The following is a 16,333-nucleotide window of genomic DNA, read 5'->3' as shown; positions in this document are numbered from 1 at the left end:
ATGGTAATTTTAAGGAAATTTTGCTGTTTTGGTTATTATCTTGAAAATTATTATAGATAGAGATAAACTGTAAACAGCAATAATGTTTAGCAAAGTAAGATCTACAAATAAGTCAACATGACCAAAATGGTCAGTTGACCACTTTAGGAGTTATTGCCCTTTATAGTCAATTTTTAACCATTTTTCGTAAATCTTAAAAATCTTTTAGAAAAATCTTCTCCTCTGAAACTACTGGGCCAAATTTAACCAAACTTGGCCATAATCATCATTGGGGTATTTAGTTTAAAAAATGTGTCCGGTGACCCGGCCAACCAACCAATATGGCCGCCATGGCTAAAAATAAATCATAGGGGTAAAATGCAGTTTTTGGCTTATAACTCAAAAACCAAAGCATTAAGAGGAAATCTGACAGGGGTAATATTGTTCATCAGGTCAAGATCTATCTGCCCTGAAATTTTCAATTGAATCAGACATTTCGTTGTTGGGTTGCTGCCCCTGAAATGGTAATTTTAAGGAAATTTTGCTGTTTTTGGTTATTATCTTGAATATTATTATAGATAGAGATAAACTGTAAACAACAATAATGTTCAGCAAAGTAAGATCTACAAATAAGTCAACATGACAAAAATGGTCAGTTGACCACTTTAGGAGTTATTGCCCTTTATAGTCAATTTTTAACCATTTTTCGTAAATCTTAGTAATCTTTTAGAAAAATCTTCTCCTCTGAAACTACTGGGCCAAATTTAACCAAACTTAGCCATAATCATCATTGGGGTATCTAGTTAAAAAAATGTGTCCGGTAACTCGCCAACAAACCAAGATGGCCGGCATGGCTAAAAAAAGAACATGGGGGTAAAATGCAGTTTTTGGCTTATAACTCAAAAACCAAAGCATTAAGAGCAAATCTGACAGGAAGTCAAATTGTTGATCAGGTCAAGAACTATCTGCCCTGGAATTTTCAGATGAATCGGATAATCGGTTGTTAGGTTGCTGCCCCTGAATTGGTAATTTTGAGGAAATTTTGCTGTTTTTTTTGTTATCTTGAATATTATTATAGATAGAGATAAACTGTAAACAGCAATAATGTACAGCAAAGTAAGAACTAAAAATAAGTCACTATGACCAAAATAGTCAATTAACCTCCTAAGGAGTTATTGCCCTTCATAGTCAATTTTTAACAATTTTCTTAAAATTTGAAGATTTCCAATAACATTTTCTACAGAAAGTACTGTTATAGATAGAGATAATTGTAAGCAGCAAGAATGTTTAGTAAAGTAAGATCTACAAACACATCACCACCACCAAAACACAATTTTGTCATGAATCCATCTGTGTCCATTGTTTAATATTCACATAGACCAAGGTGAGCGACACAGGCTCTTTAGAGCCTCTAGTTGTCCAATCACACTGCTCAGATACATTGATGTTGGTAGGGTACACAAAAGAGAATGCAACTACTACCGTGCTACAAGGGTCACTATTGGTGGATCTAAAAAAAAATACATACATTTTTTTACCACGGACGGAGAACATATTTATTTACGTTTTCCTTCATTTTCGCTTCTGCCCTTCCATTTTGTGACTCAGAAAAAAAATCCCCAAAATAAGTAACAATTGCGCCGAAAATAGAAAATGGAGTACACCTTTTTATGTTAGGGCGTGTTTGAGTTGAATATTTTGTCTTGAAAACGTACAAATTATATAAAGCAAGAGTATTTGATACATCATATTGCTTAATATTCCATAATCTTTATATATCAAGGCTACAGGTTAAAATTATAACCACGCGACTTTATTCCATATCTTCTTGTCACAAGAAATGAACATTTATTTCGCCTATAGTTTGTGTTTCTCTCGGTTTTAGTTTGTAACCCGGATTTGTTTTCTCTCAATTGATTTATGACTTTCGAAGAGTGGTATACTATAAAAGGTAAGGTTTGGCATGCCACAAAACCAGGTTCAACCCGCCATCTTTTCCTTTAAAAATGTCCTGTACCAAGTCAGGAATATGGCCATTGTTATATTATAGTTCGTTTCTGTGTGTGTTACATTTTAACGTTGCGTCGTTTGTTTTCTCTTATTTTTTAGTGTAAATTCACATTGCGATAAGACGTGTCACGGTACTTGTCTATCCCAAATTCATGTATTTGGTTTTAATGTTATATTTGTTATTCTCGTGGAATTTTGTCTGATACTTGGTCCGTTTTTGTGTGTTACATTGTAGTGTTGTGTCGTTTTTCTCCTCTTATATTTAATGCGTTTCGCTCAGTTTTAGTTTGTTACCCCGATTTTGTTTTTTGTCCATGGATTTATGAGTTTGAACAGCGGTATACTACTGTTGCCTTTATTTATATATAACTGTTGCCTTTATTTATAGCCATGTATCATATTAAATTTTACACATTTTTGTTCTGCGCATTGATCATACTTTTAGTTTTCTCATTTGATTTGTACATTAATCAGACTATTAGTTTTCCGTTAGATTTTTTAATTTTTTATTTCGGTGTCTAGTATAGCTTACTATGCGTTATGGGTGTTTTCTAATAGCTGATTGTCGTATTGTGCGTTTTACTTATTACCTTTCACCTCATTTTGTTTGATGAGAGATGTCTCATTATATTAACAAACATATCACACCTTTTTTATATATATATACTGAAAACCCAATGCGGCTGAAATAAGTTTTATTATTTAAATCGAAAGGATCAATTACTCTTTATAAGGTAAAAACGCGGGCTTCATGTTTAAATAGCAAATGGAAACTTAAAAGGTTGTTCGGCATAAAAACGAAGATTAAAGAAAGCTTGCAACCCCTTATTAAATTATTATGTATAAAAGAGGTGCGAAAGATACCAGAGGGACAGTCAAACTCAAAGATTGAAAAAAATGACAACGCCATGGTTAAAAAAGAAAAGAAAGAAGGGTGATCCCAGGTGCTCCGGAAGGGGAAGCAGATCCCTAACACCATATGTGACTTATGTTATTACAAATCCGGTAAATCGTCTAATTCGGTAGGTCACATTCGGGAAAAGGGAAAAAATGTATTGTAGTTACGACATACTGAACATATCATCTGTGAAACGGTTAATTCATAAAGGTCAACCAACTCAAATGGCGTCCGTAAAATTTACGAAAGGATGATTTCAACTTTACAATTTAGAACTCTTTGTTTAATAGCTTTCTTGTGAGAAGCTACACCTTATCAATGAAATCATGATAGGAAATACCGGGAATATCGTATCAATTGGGAGATATATACTCCGCGTGCAGGTATTGCTTGAATGTTGCTACATAGAAATGGAAAGTTCACAACTAGGAAGCTGAAATGATCTGTTTTGTCGTAAAGTTTTGTTTGCAACACACCCTCATAGTCAATTTCTAGATATAAGTATGAGGCAGACTTAACTGACGTATCCTTTATCTCAAGTTCGTATAACTTACATGTCCTGTGAAATGTTGTTTGTTAATCAACACCAACAAAACAAATTAAAACTATTCAATCGGGATGCTTTAAAAAATCTGATGAAGGACTAGAATAAGATAGATCAAATATTATATTCAACTAAATGAGAACGATTAAAAATAAAATTGAGTTAGACTTATTATTTGATAGCTATTAAGAATTAAATATCTTGTGTTAAAAAATAAATAAAATTTAAATATCATAATGAGTAATTGTAAAGGTAATGAGATCCATAATAAATGTATTCTTATAATCTGAAATTGCCCTAACTTTTAGAAAAAAAATGATATCCTATTTATAGAAGGGTAATGTCATACTCATTCACAATCTACAATCATGAAATACAGAATGAGACCGATAACCGGATTTGTACTTCCATGAGCAAAACTATGGGCGCCACATGTTGAGAAAAATCAACTAATCCTTCTGGAGCACCTGAGATCACACCCGTTTTTTTTGGTGGGCTCGTGTTGCTCAATATTTTTTATTTTTTTTTTATTTTTGCTTTTTCATTATCAGTTTGTTTTCGACTGTGAGTTTGTAAGTCCCTCAGACATCTCTTTTAAATAAAACTTTTAAATTGAAACTCTTCTACCATAATACATTTACATGATTATTCAAACCTGTTGTTATCGCAATTAAAGCTCCTTCGATTATGGGATTTAATTCACCGTTCTTTGGTATATATTTACTATTAACCTTATAAATGTTTTTAAAGATTTTTGGTTAGGTGGAAGAGATGATGAAACGGAAGGATCATGGAAGTGGTCGTCTGGAACACCTTTCAACTATTCAAAATGGTATTCGGGACAACCAGATGATGCTCAACTCTACGAACAGGATTTCTTAATAACTAATGAGAAAGGATGGTTTGATCATGAAGCGTCCTATGTTCGTAATCATGTTTGTGAAATGAGTAAGTGTAATGTATGCTAAACAAACTACAGTAGCTTATGTTATAAAACTTGAAAATTAAACTTTGTAAATTGTATGCGTCAGAAGCGCCTTTTTAGATTTATCTTCATCAGGAACACTCAAGGCAAAATATTTAAAATCCAAGGATGTATCAGTAGTAACGGATTAAGTAAAGGGCTATATGAACAGGTAGTATTACTGTCACAAAATTTGGCTCGCACATTAGAGATATGTTAAATTCGGATGAGATAAATTAAGTTAGGTTAACCTTTCGCAAACAGACTTGAAATAAGGCAATATTGTTACTGTTACGATAAACTTTTGACTTACAAGACACAAACAAAAGCAGTCTTGATGCGTATCCTCTACCATACGGTTTATCGAGTAAATACAACTGATTATAAAGCGGAATGGAAACTAAAGAACGAGTAAGGGGTAGGAACAAAAAAATGCTTCCTTTTACTCAATGCAATTGTATTCCATATTTGAATTTTAATGTTAGCTCACTTTTCTTGAAAATATGAATCACGTTTTGCTTCACGTTGCAATTGATTATCAAGCCTCGATATGAAGCAAATTAGAATTTGTCGATATATGTAGGTCCTTGCGAATCTCAATGTCATATTTTGACTGAAATGCTAGAACAACGCGTAACTGCTCTTTCGTGCACTTCCCTGAAAAAGCGTACGTGTTGTTCATCGTTTCAAAGAGTAACGCGTGCATTCAACAGTTAGTTCATATAGAGTAACGCGCAACAGTTTGCTCGAGTATCATTGGGCACTTCATTACAACTAACACGAAACAGACGACACCTGACAATTTCAACAGTGGGATTGAATATTTTGGGATTTTTTCATAATAATTGTATAACACATAGAATTAAAATGTCCTTTCGTTTCGGTTGCACCTTCAACACTGCACTTTAAACTCCCAGTGCAATATAGGCCAGGCAATAATGTAAGTTTTGAAGGACCTATTTAAAATTTTCACAAGAACGTGGCTCTGCATACACAAATTCTCTGACATAATGCATTGATTTTAGTGAAGCATTATTTACAAATTATTTGGTAATACATTACTTATATTACAATTGCCAAATTTGGCATATTCAAATATTTAAACTTATGTTCTGAATTCATTGAACAATCGAGTTTTATTATACATGAAAGGAATATCGTTTATTCAGAGTAGCCAACTTGAAATGGACAACATTTGAAACGTGTTTTTTTTTCTAGCGGACACGAAAAACTGTTTAGTGTCGCTCTAGGGTATACCAACATCAACGCTGTTCCATGTAAACGTGATACTATTGCACAGCAACCCGAATGACCGTTCATACTGACATTGTTTATTGTCTTAATATGTGTTATATAGTTCTTTGTGTTTTGTATTTGTATATTTCTATCCTGTATAGTTAAGTCATTTATTGGTAATATCCTGTTGGCTTGACTCGGAATTTATGCACACCGCCATTTTATTGTTGAGTTGGGCTATTGTATCCTTGTCTTTCATGTTTGCTTTTATGCTTTGTCTGTAGAGTGCCATTTTTTTTTCTTTGATGTCATAGTTGTTTGTTTTATAGTGATAAATATAATAACGCAAGATTGACTTCTGTACACCATTTTGTTTTGGCATTTTTTCCCTGTACCTTATTTTAACATTTTTGCCCTGTATGATTATTGCTTTGCTTACACATTGTTGTCAAAATGATGAAATTCTATGCAACCGCCATACATGTGAGAGATTTAGCTAGCTATTAAACTAGGACAAATCTCCTAATATTAGGAAATGTGTAAACCCAATCGGGAATATTATAGTCATTTTTGATCTATTTATAAAGTTTTAGCTTTTATTTTTGCTATTTGATAAGGGCCTTTTCGTTTTGAATTTTCCTTTGAGTTCTAGAGTTTTCTTATATTACTATTTACGCGAACATGACCTTTGTCTACATATGATTTCCAAATAGAATTCAATTCAGACCTGGGTATTAATACGACATATTTTTAATTATATAGGTATGGACATCAAAATGTTCACTTGTACGTATTTTTACTTAACAACATCGGGAATGAAAATCCTTTTCCAAAATAAAAATAATAAAAATACCGATCTCCAGGGAATATTCAAAACGGAAATTCTTTTGACAAATGGCTTAATCAAAAAATAAAATGAATGGAAAACAACTGTTTCATTACTTGGTGTTAAACGGTAGTAACCAATACACTTTCTCTTTTTTTTTTTATTAGTGTGCATATTTTTAATTGTTATGAATGTCAACAAGATCCGTAGTGTATTCTTATTTTGCAACTTGTATAGTCACAGTCATGTGAAACTTGTAAAGACGATTTTCAATCGTGGAATGAGACATTGTTAAACGTTCAGTTTATTACACATATTGTTCAGACTACTCAAAGCTTTTGCCGCAATACATGTAGCAGCGTACGTCTAGGAATAGACGATGTGTTATTTTAAAGAGTGAGACACTGTATAATATCAGTGAAGCGAATATTTCCAGTGAGTAACATACGCAAAGTACGTGAAAGATCATCATATAAACCAAGATTGTGATCACTTTTAAGTATCGTTTATAATAATGAAATGGTCATTATTTTACCACAATCTCAATAAAAGTTATGTCGTAATTACAATATAGATAAGTAAAATTAACACTATGGTTAAAAGCTTGTTATTTGTTATCAATGTATAAACTCATTTTTTAAATTACTTTGTAATACATTCCAGAGTTTTCACAAATTGCGATGTTTTCATGTGAAAGTTGGAAACAATACTGTGTCATTATTTCGTAAATTGATAGTCAGATGTTTAACAGTCAGTGAAAAATGTATTGCTCATATATTTAGATATAGTAAAAAAATGATCACAAGTTTTTAAGAAATGAATCATCAAGTTGAGGCAACCAAAATCCTATATAAAGTTTTATCGGATATACACACTTTAGAACAGCACTAGCGAAACGTATCTTGCAACCACATACATATATATTATGGGTAAATTAACGACAAGTATAAAAATTCTGTTGCAACTTATACGTTGTTCTACGATCAAATATCGGCATTTTACTTTCAAACCGGAATTTAAATATTATAAAGAAAAAAATTAAAAAGACAAAACTCCAACTATATTTTATACGAACATGATTTCTTTTTGCTGAAAATTAGAACTATTGTATAATGGAAGAAATTGTATAAAGATATTTCATTTTTCACGTATCCTTCTGAATAACAATGTTGGTATTTTTATAAGAAATTAAGGTTCGACTAACATGACTTTATTTGTATCGACTCCTTGAGGGCTTTTTATCCATTCATCTATGTTTTAGGCAATTGGTTCATCAAAATACATTTTGCTAAAACTATTTGTGTGTAGTCTTTGAAGAATGTCCTTTTCGACATTTTTTCGTCCTTTTTCTTCGGCCATTGTTTAGTTTTTTTTCAAAGGCTTTGAAGGCTGTTTTATGGGACCCATGTAATAAACAAAAACGAAATAATATTGAATGAAAAAATAAATTTTCATAATAAATTAATCATTCTTTTAATATTTCACGTCCTTACATCAAACAGAAGAAACACTTTAGCACACGGGTATGCTATTTGTTCATCCTCCATATTATTTAGATTTTTCAATATGTAATAGGACCATTTTCATTGTTTTTATTTTATCTCAAATCAAACGTGTATTCATAGGTTTGCAGTGCTATATTCTAAATTCCTGTATAAAAGTACAGTAATGGATGTTGTTTCATGACTTACAATCGCAATCGATATAAAGCATACGTCAATCTTTTCAGGTTCTTTGTCAATAAGTGCTCCTGTTACCATATATTCACCGACATTGTATGATAGTGTAACAATGGTATGTGTAATAACAAGTGGAACCGCAAAAGCAGTGACTTGGTATAAAAACAAAAACCTGATTGATATACCAGAAAATGGAAGATTACTTGGTGGGAATGCAAGTATTCCATCTCTTACCATTATTTCAGTAGAACAAAATGATTTAGGATATTATACATGTCACGCAACAGATGGGCGTTCTACTGTAAATTCTCGTAGCATATTGCTGACACCAAAGGGTGAGTAAACATATAGTCTGTGTTGGTTCAAAACAATTTCGAAATTGTTTTACGTAACAATGATTTCCCTATTTTGTGCATTCAAATTATAAATTTTACATTACAAGATGTTGCCTAAAATATTGTGCAGACATTATTCAGTTTTCTTATCTGTATTACTCTATCCACTTATGTTTAAATGATATGTTTTTATATGTGGGATAACATAAGGGCTCACAGTACATCTTATCTACTTCAAAGTTCAGAGCTCAAATTGCAAGTTTTGAAGAACTTTAGAGGAAATCAAAAGGATTCATTAACTACAGTACTAAATGTAACACAAAATCGAACATTTCAAACATAAAACTAGCAAAATAGTAAGGTTCAGAAAGAAAAACACATGAATAAAACAAAACAATATATAACTCGAAGGATAAAATAAGTGTACATAAAAGGAACCTTTTGGTGATTTCGTATATTGTAAAGCCTTTGCGTAGAAACGTGAAGTTCTGTAATAAACGAAATCTCATATTAGAAACAGAGACCTTTAAAGTGTATCTCTTACACAGATATATGATTTATGGAGCTTTTTTAATTTCAGTTCCATTATTGTTGAGTGTGAATGCACCGATCACTAAATATTCACCTCCCCTAGCCAGTAAAGTCACCTTGCAGTGTACCATTACCTCTGGAACTGCTGCAACACTGGAATGGCATTTCAATAACAGTCCAATTAATGTTGGAGACAATTCAAAATATGCTGGTGGCAACATCAATAATCCATCTCTGACAATTAACTCGGTGAAACAAAATGACTTAGGATATTATATGTGTGTGGCAATAAATGAAATAATAACCGTTAATACGGACACAATAGCTTTACTACCAATGGGTAAGTACTGACAACGATGACAAACTCATTTTCTTTTCATGAAATCTTTTTGAATTTAGATTAATTTGACAAACGAATAGTTTTAGTGATGAGATTTTATTTGGTATCTATAATGAGATTTTGTAGCAAATCATCCAGTTACATCATCCGGGCTAAAAAAAAGAGGGTAAAGATTATGGAATTTTTTTTTAGTTAAAGTCGAAATAAATCATAAAAATATTGAGATTGATAAAAAGTCCATATTGTCTTAACCATGTAAACTGCGAACAACATGAGATAAATTGCATCTTATGCTACAGTAGAGTGATATATCTTCTTTTTTTTTAATCGGTAAGCTATATCAATTTATTTCACACAAATAATTTAACATATAGGTAAATAACAAACTTTAAAGATACGGGTTGGGCTATTAAGTTTAATACAATAAAGTTCTAGATCAGTCATTTGTAGCCATTTGTGAAGGTTTTGTATACATTCTATTTTCATTTTTTTCCTGTGTCCATGCATATATAAACATTCTATAAACTAGAGATGAGTGACGATAGCCTTTACAGAGCCCTGTTTGAGTAAACAGGTAAATTGTGAGTGTTCCATCAAAGTAAACATTTGTCAAATGTACTACTATATTTTTCCCTAGTTACAAGGGTTTATAATTTGAAAGTTGAAACGATATAAGGATTTCTAAGTTTTGACCATGACTTTCTTTCAAGATCAAACACCTTATTGTAGTGATAAATACTCATACTTTTATTCCAAGGGGTATGGATGTTAGAACGCGTTAATGTTTTTTAACATATCTACCGGGGTGACTTCGGTAGTCAATTTGACTTACTGTATGCTTTCTAAACCGTTGTTTGTGTTTCGTATCGGTCTGATGTGTTCAGCCCTTTTCAACTGATTTGTATAGCATCACTGTTCCAATAAAAGATAACGGGGGTGCTTACAAATATTTTCAACCCCGACATATTCTGTATGTGAGTGCCCAAGAAAGGATCCTGTAATTAAATGGTTGTCGTTTGTTTCTGTTAATAAAATTTGTTTGTCAGTTTTGGTGATCGTTGAACGCCATGTAATGATCTTTGTTTGTCAATCCCTTCGTCATTTTGTCTCTGGTAAATTAAAATTCATTGACAATCGCACCTCATCTTCGTTTATTGTAAAGATAACGTTGCATAATACCATTATGTCATGCATAACTATTGGTCGTTCACAGGAGCAAAGCCAATTGTCAAAGTGCCACAGACATCGTACATCCAATTAGCAGGACAGGAAATAACCATTATCTGTACAATACAATCCCCGAAAAGTCCTATACAGGAAGTTCAGTGGATATTCATCAACCAAGAAGGAAAAAGGATTGACCCGGTCATTCTTTCATCGACTCCACTCAAATATCAAGGTTCCACTATCAGTAATCCATCACTAACAATAATGTTCCTTGAGTCATCTGATGCAGGACAATACAGCTGCAGAGCAAGGAGTTTAATTGGATCAACGGTCAGTGATAAATCTGCGTCACTCGTGATTCCAGGTATGGATAGTGTGATATGACTGTTACAATGAAACAAATCAATACAAAATGTATTTTTCAAGTAATGTAAGTTTAGAAAAACTATGAGGAATTACGGGGCATGACATGGTTCCGAGTATCAGTTATTATTTAATTGATTTTTTAATAATTAAATAGAAACTTAGTAGGAACAAGGTACTTCAGTCTCTTTTAAAAAAACGTATCATAGATACCAGGAATAAATTTTGTATATACACCGACGCGCGTTTAGTCTACAAAAGACTCATCAGTGACGCTCGAATCCAAAAAAGTTAAAAAGGCCAAATAAAGTACGAAGTTGAAGAGCATTGAGGACAAAAATTCCTAAAAGTTTTGCCAAATCCAGCTAAGGTAATCTATGCCTGATGTAGAAAAGCCTTAGTATTTCAAAAATTCTAAATTTTGTAAACAGTTAATTTATAAATATAACCATATAAATGATAATTCATATCAGCACAAAAAGTGCTGGCTACTGGGCTGGTATCGGGAAATTAATCTCCACCAGCAGTGGCATCGACCCAGTGGTTGTAAATAAACTCATCATAGATACCAGGACTAAATTTTGTATATACGCCGACGCGCGTTACGTCTACAAAAGACTCATCAGTGACGCTCGAATCCAGCAGTTGCAACAGAACTGTCAACAAAAGCGAAAATTGAGGCAGCGTTAAAACGTATTCATGAACAGTAGCCTAGTAAAACTGACAAGATACCAAAGAAATCTAATAATAATTTTCTTGAAATTATGAAATAAAGTCAATGTTGTTACCCATTAACAGTATTTTTGATTAAAAAAAAACATACGTCGATGATTCGTTTCTGAGATGTTATGTTTTTTCCAATATTTATATGTTCTTATCACAACCGTAAAAAATAAACTACCAAACAGAAAAAAGAACTTTTCAACTTTTTTAGTACAGTGTTTATAAGTTTGATGGGCTTTCAGTCAGTTACACAATAAAGGTCGAATTCGTTACTTGGTTTTTAAAATCAGAATATTATCCGTTATTGGTTATACAAAGCAAATTGGTTTGCAACTACAAATGATAACCAAATATTTTTATATTTGTTTTCTTTGTTCTTAGGATTTGCAAGAATGAAAAAAGACCACTTTAAATTTTAATGCGTAATTATTGTCCCTGTTTCTGTATCGTATGCTCTTATCACTGGTTGGGCATTTCTCATGCGTTTCCTTTCAGATTAAAGCTTGACATCAATTAGAAGTTAGATATATTTTTGTATTATTTACCCTATGTCGCATCTTTTACAAAATTGACAGGACAATAGGAAGGGTCTGAACCCTGTACAACAATATCATTATGAACTTATGGTTTCAAATTGCGCCACTTAAGTTGAAGCGGGGAATGAAAAGCCTACCTTTTTAACTCTTTCCTTATCAAATTTGTATTTATCAAGTTGGTACTTGTTATTGTCTTTCGCTGAAAGAACACTTTTTAAACATATTGTATCGCAAAAACGTTATGAAATTAACTTTTTGTGCAGCATATTATTACCGTCATTATGAATATTGCAGAGATTCCTGCTGTTCACATATCGAAATCCTTATATACTGTAAATCTACAAGATGATTTAACACTGGAATGCACAGCACTATCAAATATTGCACTTCGAGATGTATTCTGGGTTAAAGAGATAAATGACACTACGACAACAGTTGTAATTGGTAACAAGTTTCATGGGTCATCAACAATAAATCCTTCTCTAACAATATCCGATGTTGACAATAATGATGAAGGACATTACACGTGCTATGCAAGTAATACTATTGGTATTGGAAGCAGTCTAACGACCGTGTTGAATGTAACAGGAAGTAAGTAAACATTTTCTAACACTTAACACTGGACAATGGCATTATCTTTCATTATCATTCCTTTCTTAATTTTCCGACCGATGAATTTAGAAGTTGTTAAAAAGTCAGGTTTAATCTCCGAAATGAAAAGTTTACTTCATGCGGATTTGACAATTATATTTAGCTCCCATCTCCACTTTTATTCAAATAGCTTACTATTTTATGTAATTCTCTTTGGTCACGGTGTTCTTCAGACATTCAATTATTTTCACTTAATCTACTTTCTTCTTTCAAATTTGCGGATATGTATTAACCGTTTTTGTGTATGTTATCGTTTGTTTTTGTAGCAGTTCAGTTAAAGTTGGTGTGTTTCCCACAGTTTTTGGTTGTGACCTGGATTTATTCATGCTTATTCAACATTTGTCAATTGAGAAGCGGTTTACTACTGTTACCTTTATTAAGACAAATTATTATACATTGGTTCACTATAGAATACATGAAATAGTAATCATACCATCAATATGTCATGACTTTAATATGGAAATATTTATTGTTGGTATGATTACCAGTTAAGTCATTTTGATTTTCACATATCTGATGAAGATCCGGAATAAGGAATCATTAATACCATATTATTTTCAAATTCTTTTAAAGATGCAAACATCACTATCACTGGGCTGACTGTTGAAGGTGAAATGATTAATGGAAGAAGTGTAACGGTCATGTGTGAAGCGTATGTCTTGTACGCAGAAGGTACTATTTTTGCTACCTGGAAGCTGAATAATTCGGTTATAAATCCAACAAATACATCTAGATGGAAAACAGAAACAATATCAAGTAATCCAAACAATAAAAGAATGCAGTTCCGTTTGATTGTTTTAAGTCTACAAACAAGTGATTCCGGTATGTAACATTCTTGCACATTATGATAATTTGTGATATTAAGTGAACTATATATTGCACATGTCTGATTGTTTTATTTTTTTGCAAATGCGTATGTACGATGATGCTCAAACAAAAACGAACAATAGACTTATTGTTTGAGAAGTCCAACACACTTAAGTGGTGAAACTAAAGCTCGAGAAATGAACTTAAACATATGAACAATAATTAAAAATGACAAAATAAATTTAAAATGTGATTAATACTGTAAACCACAACATATAGTTATTATTATCTATAAGCTAATTGTAAACATTGGAATAAAATTGTGTCCAACTGCCTTATTACAGATAAGAAAAGAAAATACTTTTTTTCAGTATGAAAAATCTTAATGCCTGAAAAATGATTATATTTTACCAACTTTGACTGTCTTATTACAGATAAGAAAAGAAAATACTTTATTTTCAGTATGAAAAATCTGAATGCCTGAAAAATGATCATATTTTACCAACTTTGACTGCCTTATTACAGATAAGAAAAGAAAATACTTTTTTTTTTCAGTATGAAAAATCTTAATGCCTGAAAAATGATTATATTTTACCAACTTTGACTGCCTTATTACAGATAAAAAAAGAAAATACTTTATTGTCCGTATGAAAAATCTGAATGCCTGAAAAATGATTTTATTTTACCAAATTTTACTGCCTTATTAAAGATAATAAAAGAAAACACTTTATTTTCAGTATGAAAAATCTTAATGCCTGAAAAATTATTATATTTTACCAACTTTGTTAAGTGACATTTGAAAATAATACACGTTCAGTTACGCTCATACCAAATCAATCATGCAGGTACATTGTTCTACATTATTTTAAGATTGGGAGAAATTAACGAACTATAGCTTCAATGTCGTAAACAGGACAATTGACATTATATAAGGTCAGCTCTGCTATTTTCAAACGACCGTGATCTCACCGTCTAGGTATAGAAATTATCAAGAGAAAATATGGAAGAGAGCTTTAACATTGTTTCATCGATTAGCGTTGTCAGTTAAACTCAATGCTGCCTTTTATACACCTCAAATACATGTTCTTCAAATAGGAAACTTAACCTGTGAAGTGAGTGATGGCTATATAAGCTCTGACAAGACCTTGAGTTTAAATATCATTGGCAAACCGATCGTTAGTGTTTCACCACGTACATCAACAGTAAGCCAAGGCGATACTGTGAACATATACTGCAATGTAGTTCAGTCTTTTTCTGTCCTTACATCTATCCTATGGTACAAGAATGGTGACACGTTTAACCCAAACAAAGGTAAGTAATTAACACACTAATAAAGTCATATTCACTCACAATCATTGTTTCATTGCGTTTAAAGGTAAATCTTATAATAAGATATATACTGTGTCTTATCCATGAATCGGAATATAAATGTCTGCAAATTATTTTGCAATCCTTATCAAAGCAAATTAAAAAGAAAAAAAACATTTCTTATTAAATCAGAATTGTCTTATTAAATTCATAAAATGTAATTTTGGGTTTTTGCAACAACTTCCTAAACTGATATCAATCTGTTTTCTGATATTCGAACATTTCTCAGTAAATTTCGCAAAACCCCCTCCTGCTTCTATTACTCGTTAATTTACTCGTTAATAAACATCCGGTATTGTTCCGTTCACCTCAGATAAGAACCTGACATCATCCTTAAGTTCATTTAGTGATGTTAGTCAGAAACAAGAAAGTTTAACGGGATTGTTAAAATATTTGGTCGGAATAATCTTCCAGTTCGGCAGATTGATTGTTATTAATTTAGAGATCAATATGAGGCTTGCAGGGCTGTATAATATATATACTCATATCTCAAGTATCCCAGTGAATTGGATATCCATGATACTAATTTCCTTGAAATTGACAAATATGTACGATTCCAACCAATGATATATGACAACCATGACTACTAAGTACTCTTGTTTTGAGCAGTTATGCCCTGTAGTGTTTATATCTCTGAACTGAAACGTTCCGTCTTGTATTTCATCACAATAATCATTCAATTTGCAATGGTATTATCCTGACAAAACACTTGCACTAGCAGAAAGTGATAGTTAGGAAGACATGCATTGACAATCACCTTAATACCTTGATTGGTTTATTCAAAAAGAATTAATGAAACGCATCTTTTCTATACTAGGTGAGATTATCATACGTATAGACAATACACACTCGAAGCTGGTTGTAAGTGGAGTCCAAGACACTGTTCAGTATGAATGTTCTGGAATAAACAATTACGGGGAAGGAAATCGACTTGTCTCTCACATCAGTGTAATTAAACCCAACGGTAAGTGTTGAATTTTTTACAGAATATTTTTTATGACCATTTGTATGGGATCAAACAAATGTATGGTTATGGATATTTATATACCTATAAAGGAACTGCGATATATTTGTGACATCTTAAGAAAAAAGAGGTGAAAATATATCGGTGCTATAAATATTTCAATATAAGCAAATAATAAATTTCATAGTTATTAATTAACTTATTTAAAATGGAACAATCGGCGATCTAACTTAGACATACTTGTATTATACTTATAAAGAATCAAAAGACAGTGATAAACACTTATTGACTTGATCTTACATGTAGCCAGTATACAATTATAGCCTTTGTATGAGGTCGATGTAAGGATATATTGACCTGGGAGAAATATGTTGACTGAGGACGAAGTCCGAGGTCGATATACTTCTTTTTG

At 32.0% G+C, this 16,333-nt stretch overlaps 1 protein-coding gene across 1 annotated transcript in view; it reads left to right on the top strand.

Moving 5' to 3' along the window:
• LOC143047878 (hemicentin-1-like) overlaps positions 1-16,333 on the top strand; it is a 59,543-nt gene that overhangs the window by 29,288 nt on the left and 13,922 nt on the right. The window contains exons 14-21 of the mRNA XM_076221201.1: positions 4,182-4,379; positions 8,187-8,471; positions 9,052-9,342; positions 10,556-10,873; positions 12,426-12,722; positions 13,356-13,604; positions 14,685-14,900; positions 15,775-15,921. Coding sequence (XP_076077316.1) covers positions 4,182-4,379; positions 8,187-8,471; positions 9,052-9,342; positions 10,556-10,873; positions 12,426-12,722; positions 13,356-13,604; positions 14,685-14,900; positions 15,775-15,921 — 2,001 coding nt within the window. The remainder of the gene's footprint in view (positions 1-4,181; positions 4,380-8,186; positions 8,472-9,051; positions 9,343-10,555; positions 10,874-12,425; positions 12,723-13,355; positions 13,605-14,684; positions 14,901-15,774; positions 15,922-16,333) is intronic.

Source organism: Mytilus galloprovincialis, chromosome 10 (assembly GCF_965363235.1).
Source record: "Mytilus galloprovincialis chromosome 10, xbMytGall1.hap1.1, whole genome shotgun sequence".
Taxonomy (NCBI): domain Eukaryota; kingdom Metazoa; phylum Mollusca; class Bivalvia; order Mytilida; family Mytilidae; genus Mytilus; species Mytilus galloprovincialis.
The sequence above is the reverse complement of the archived record's forward strand: the minus strand, read 5'-3'. Positions and strand labels throughout refer to the sequence as shown.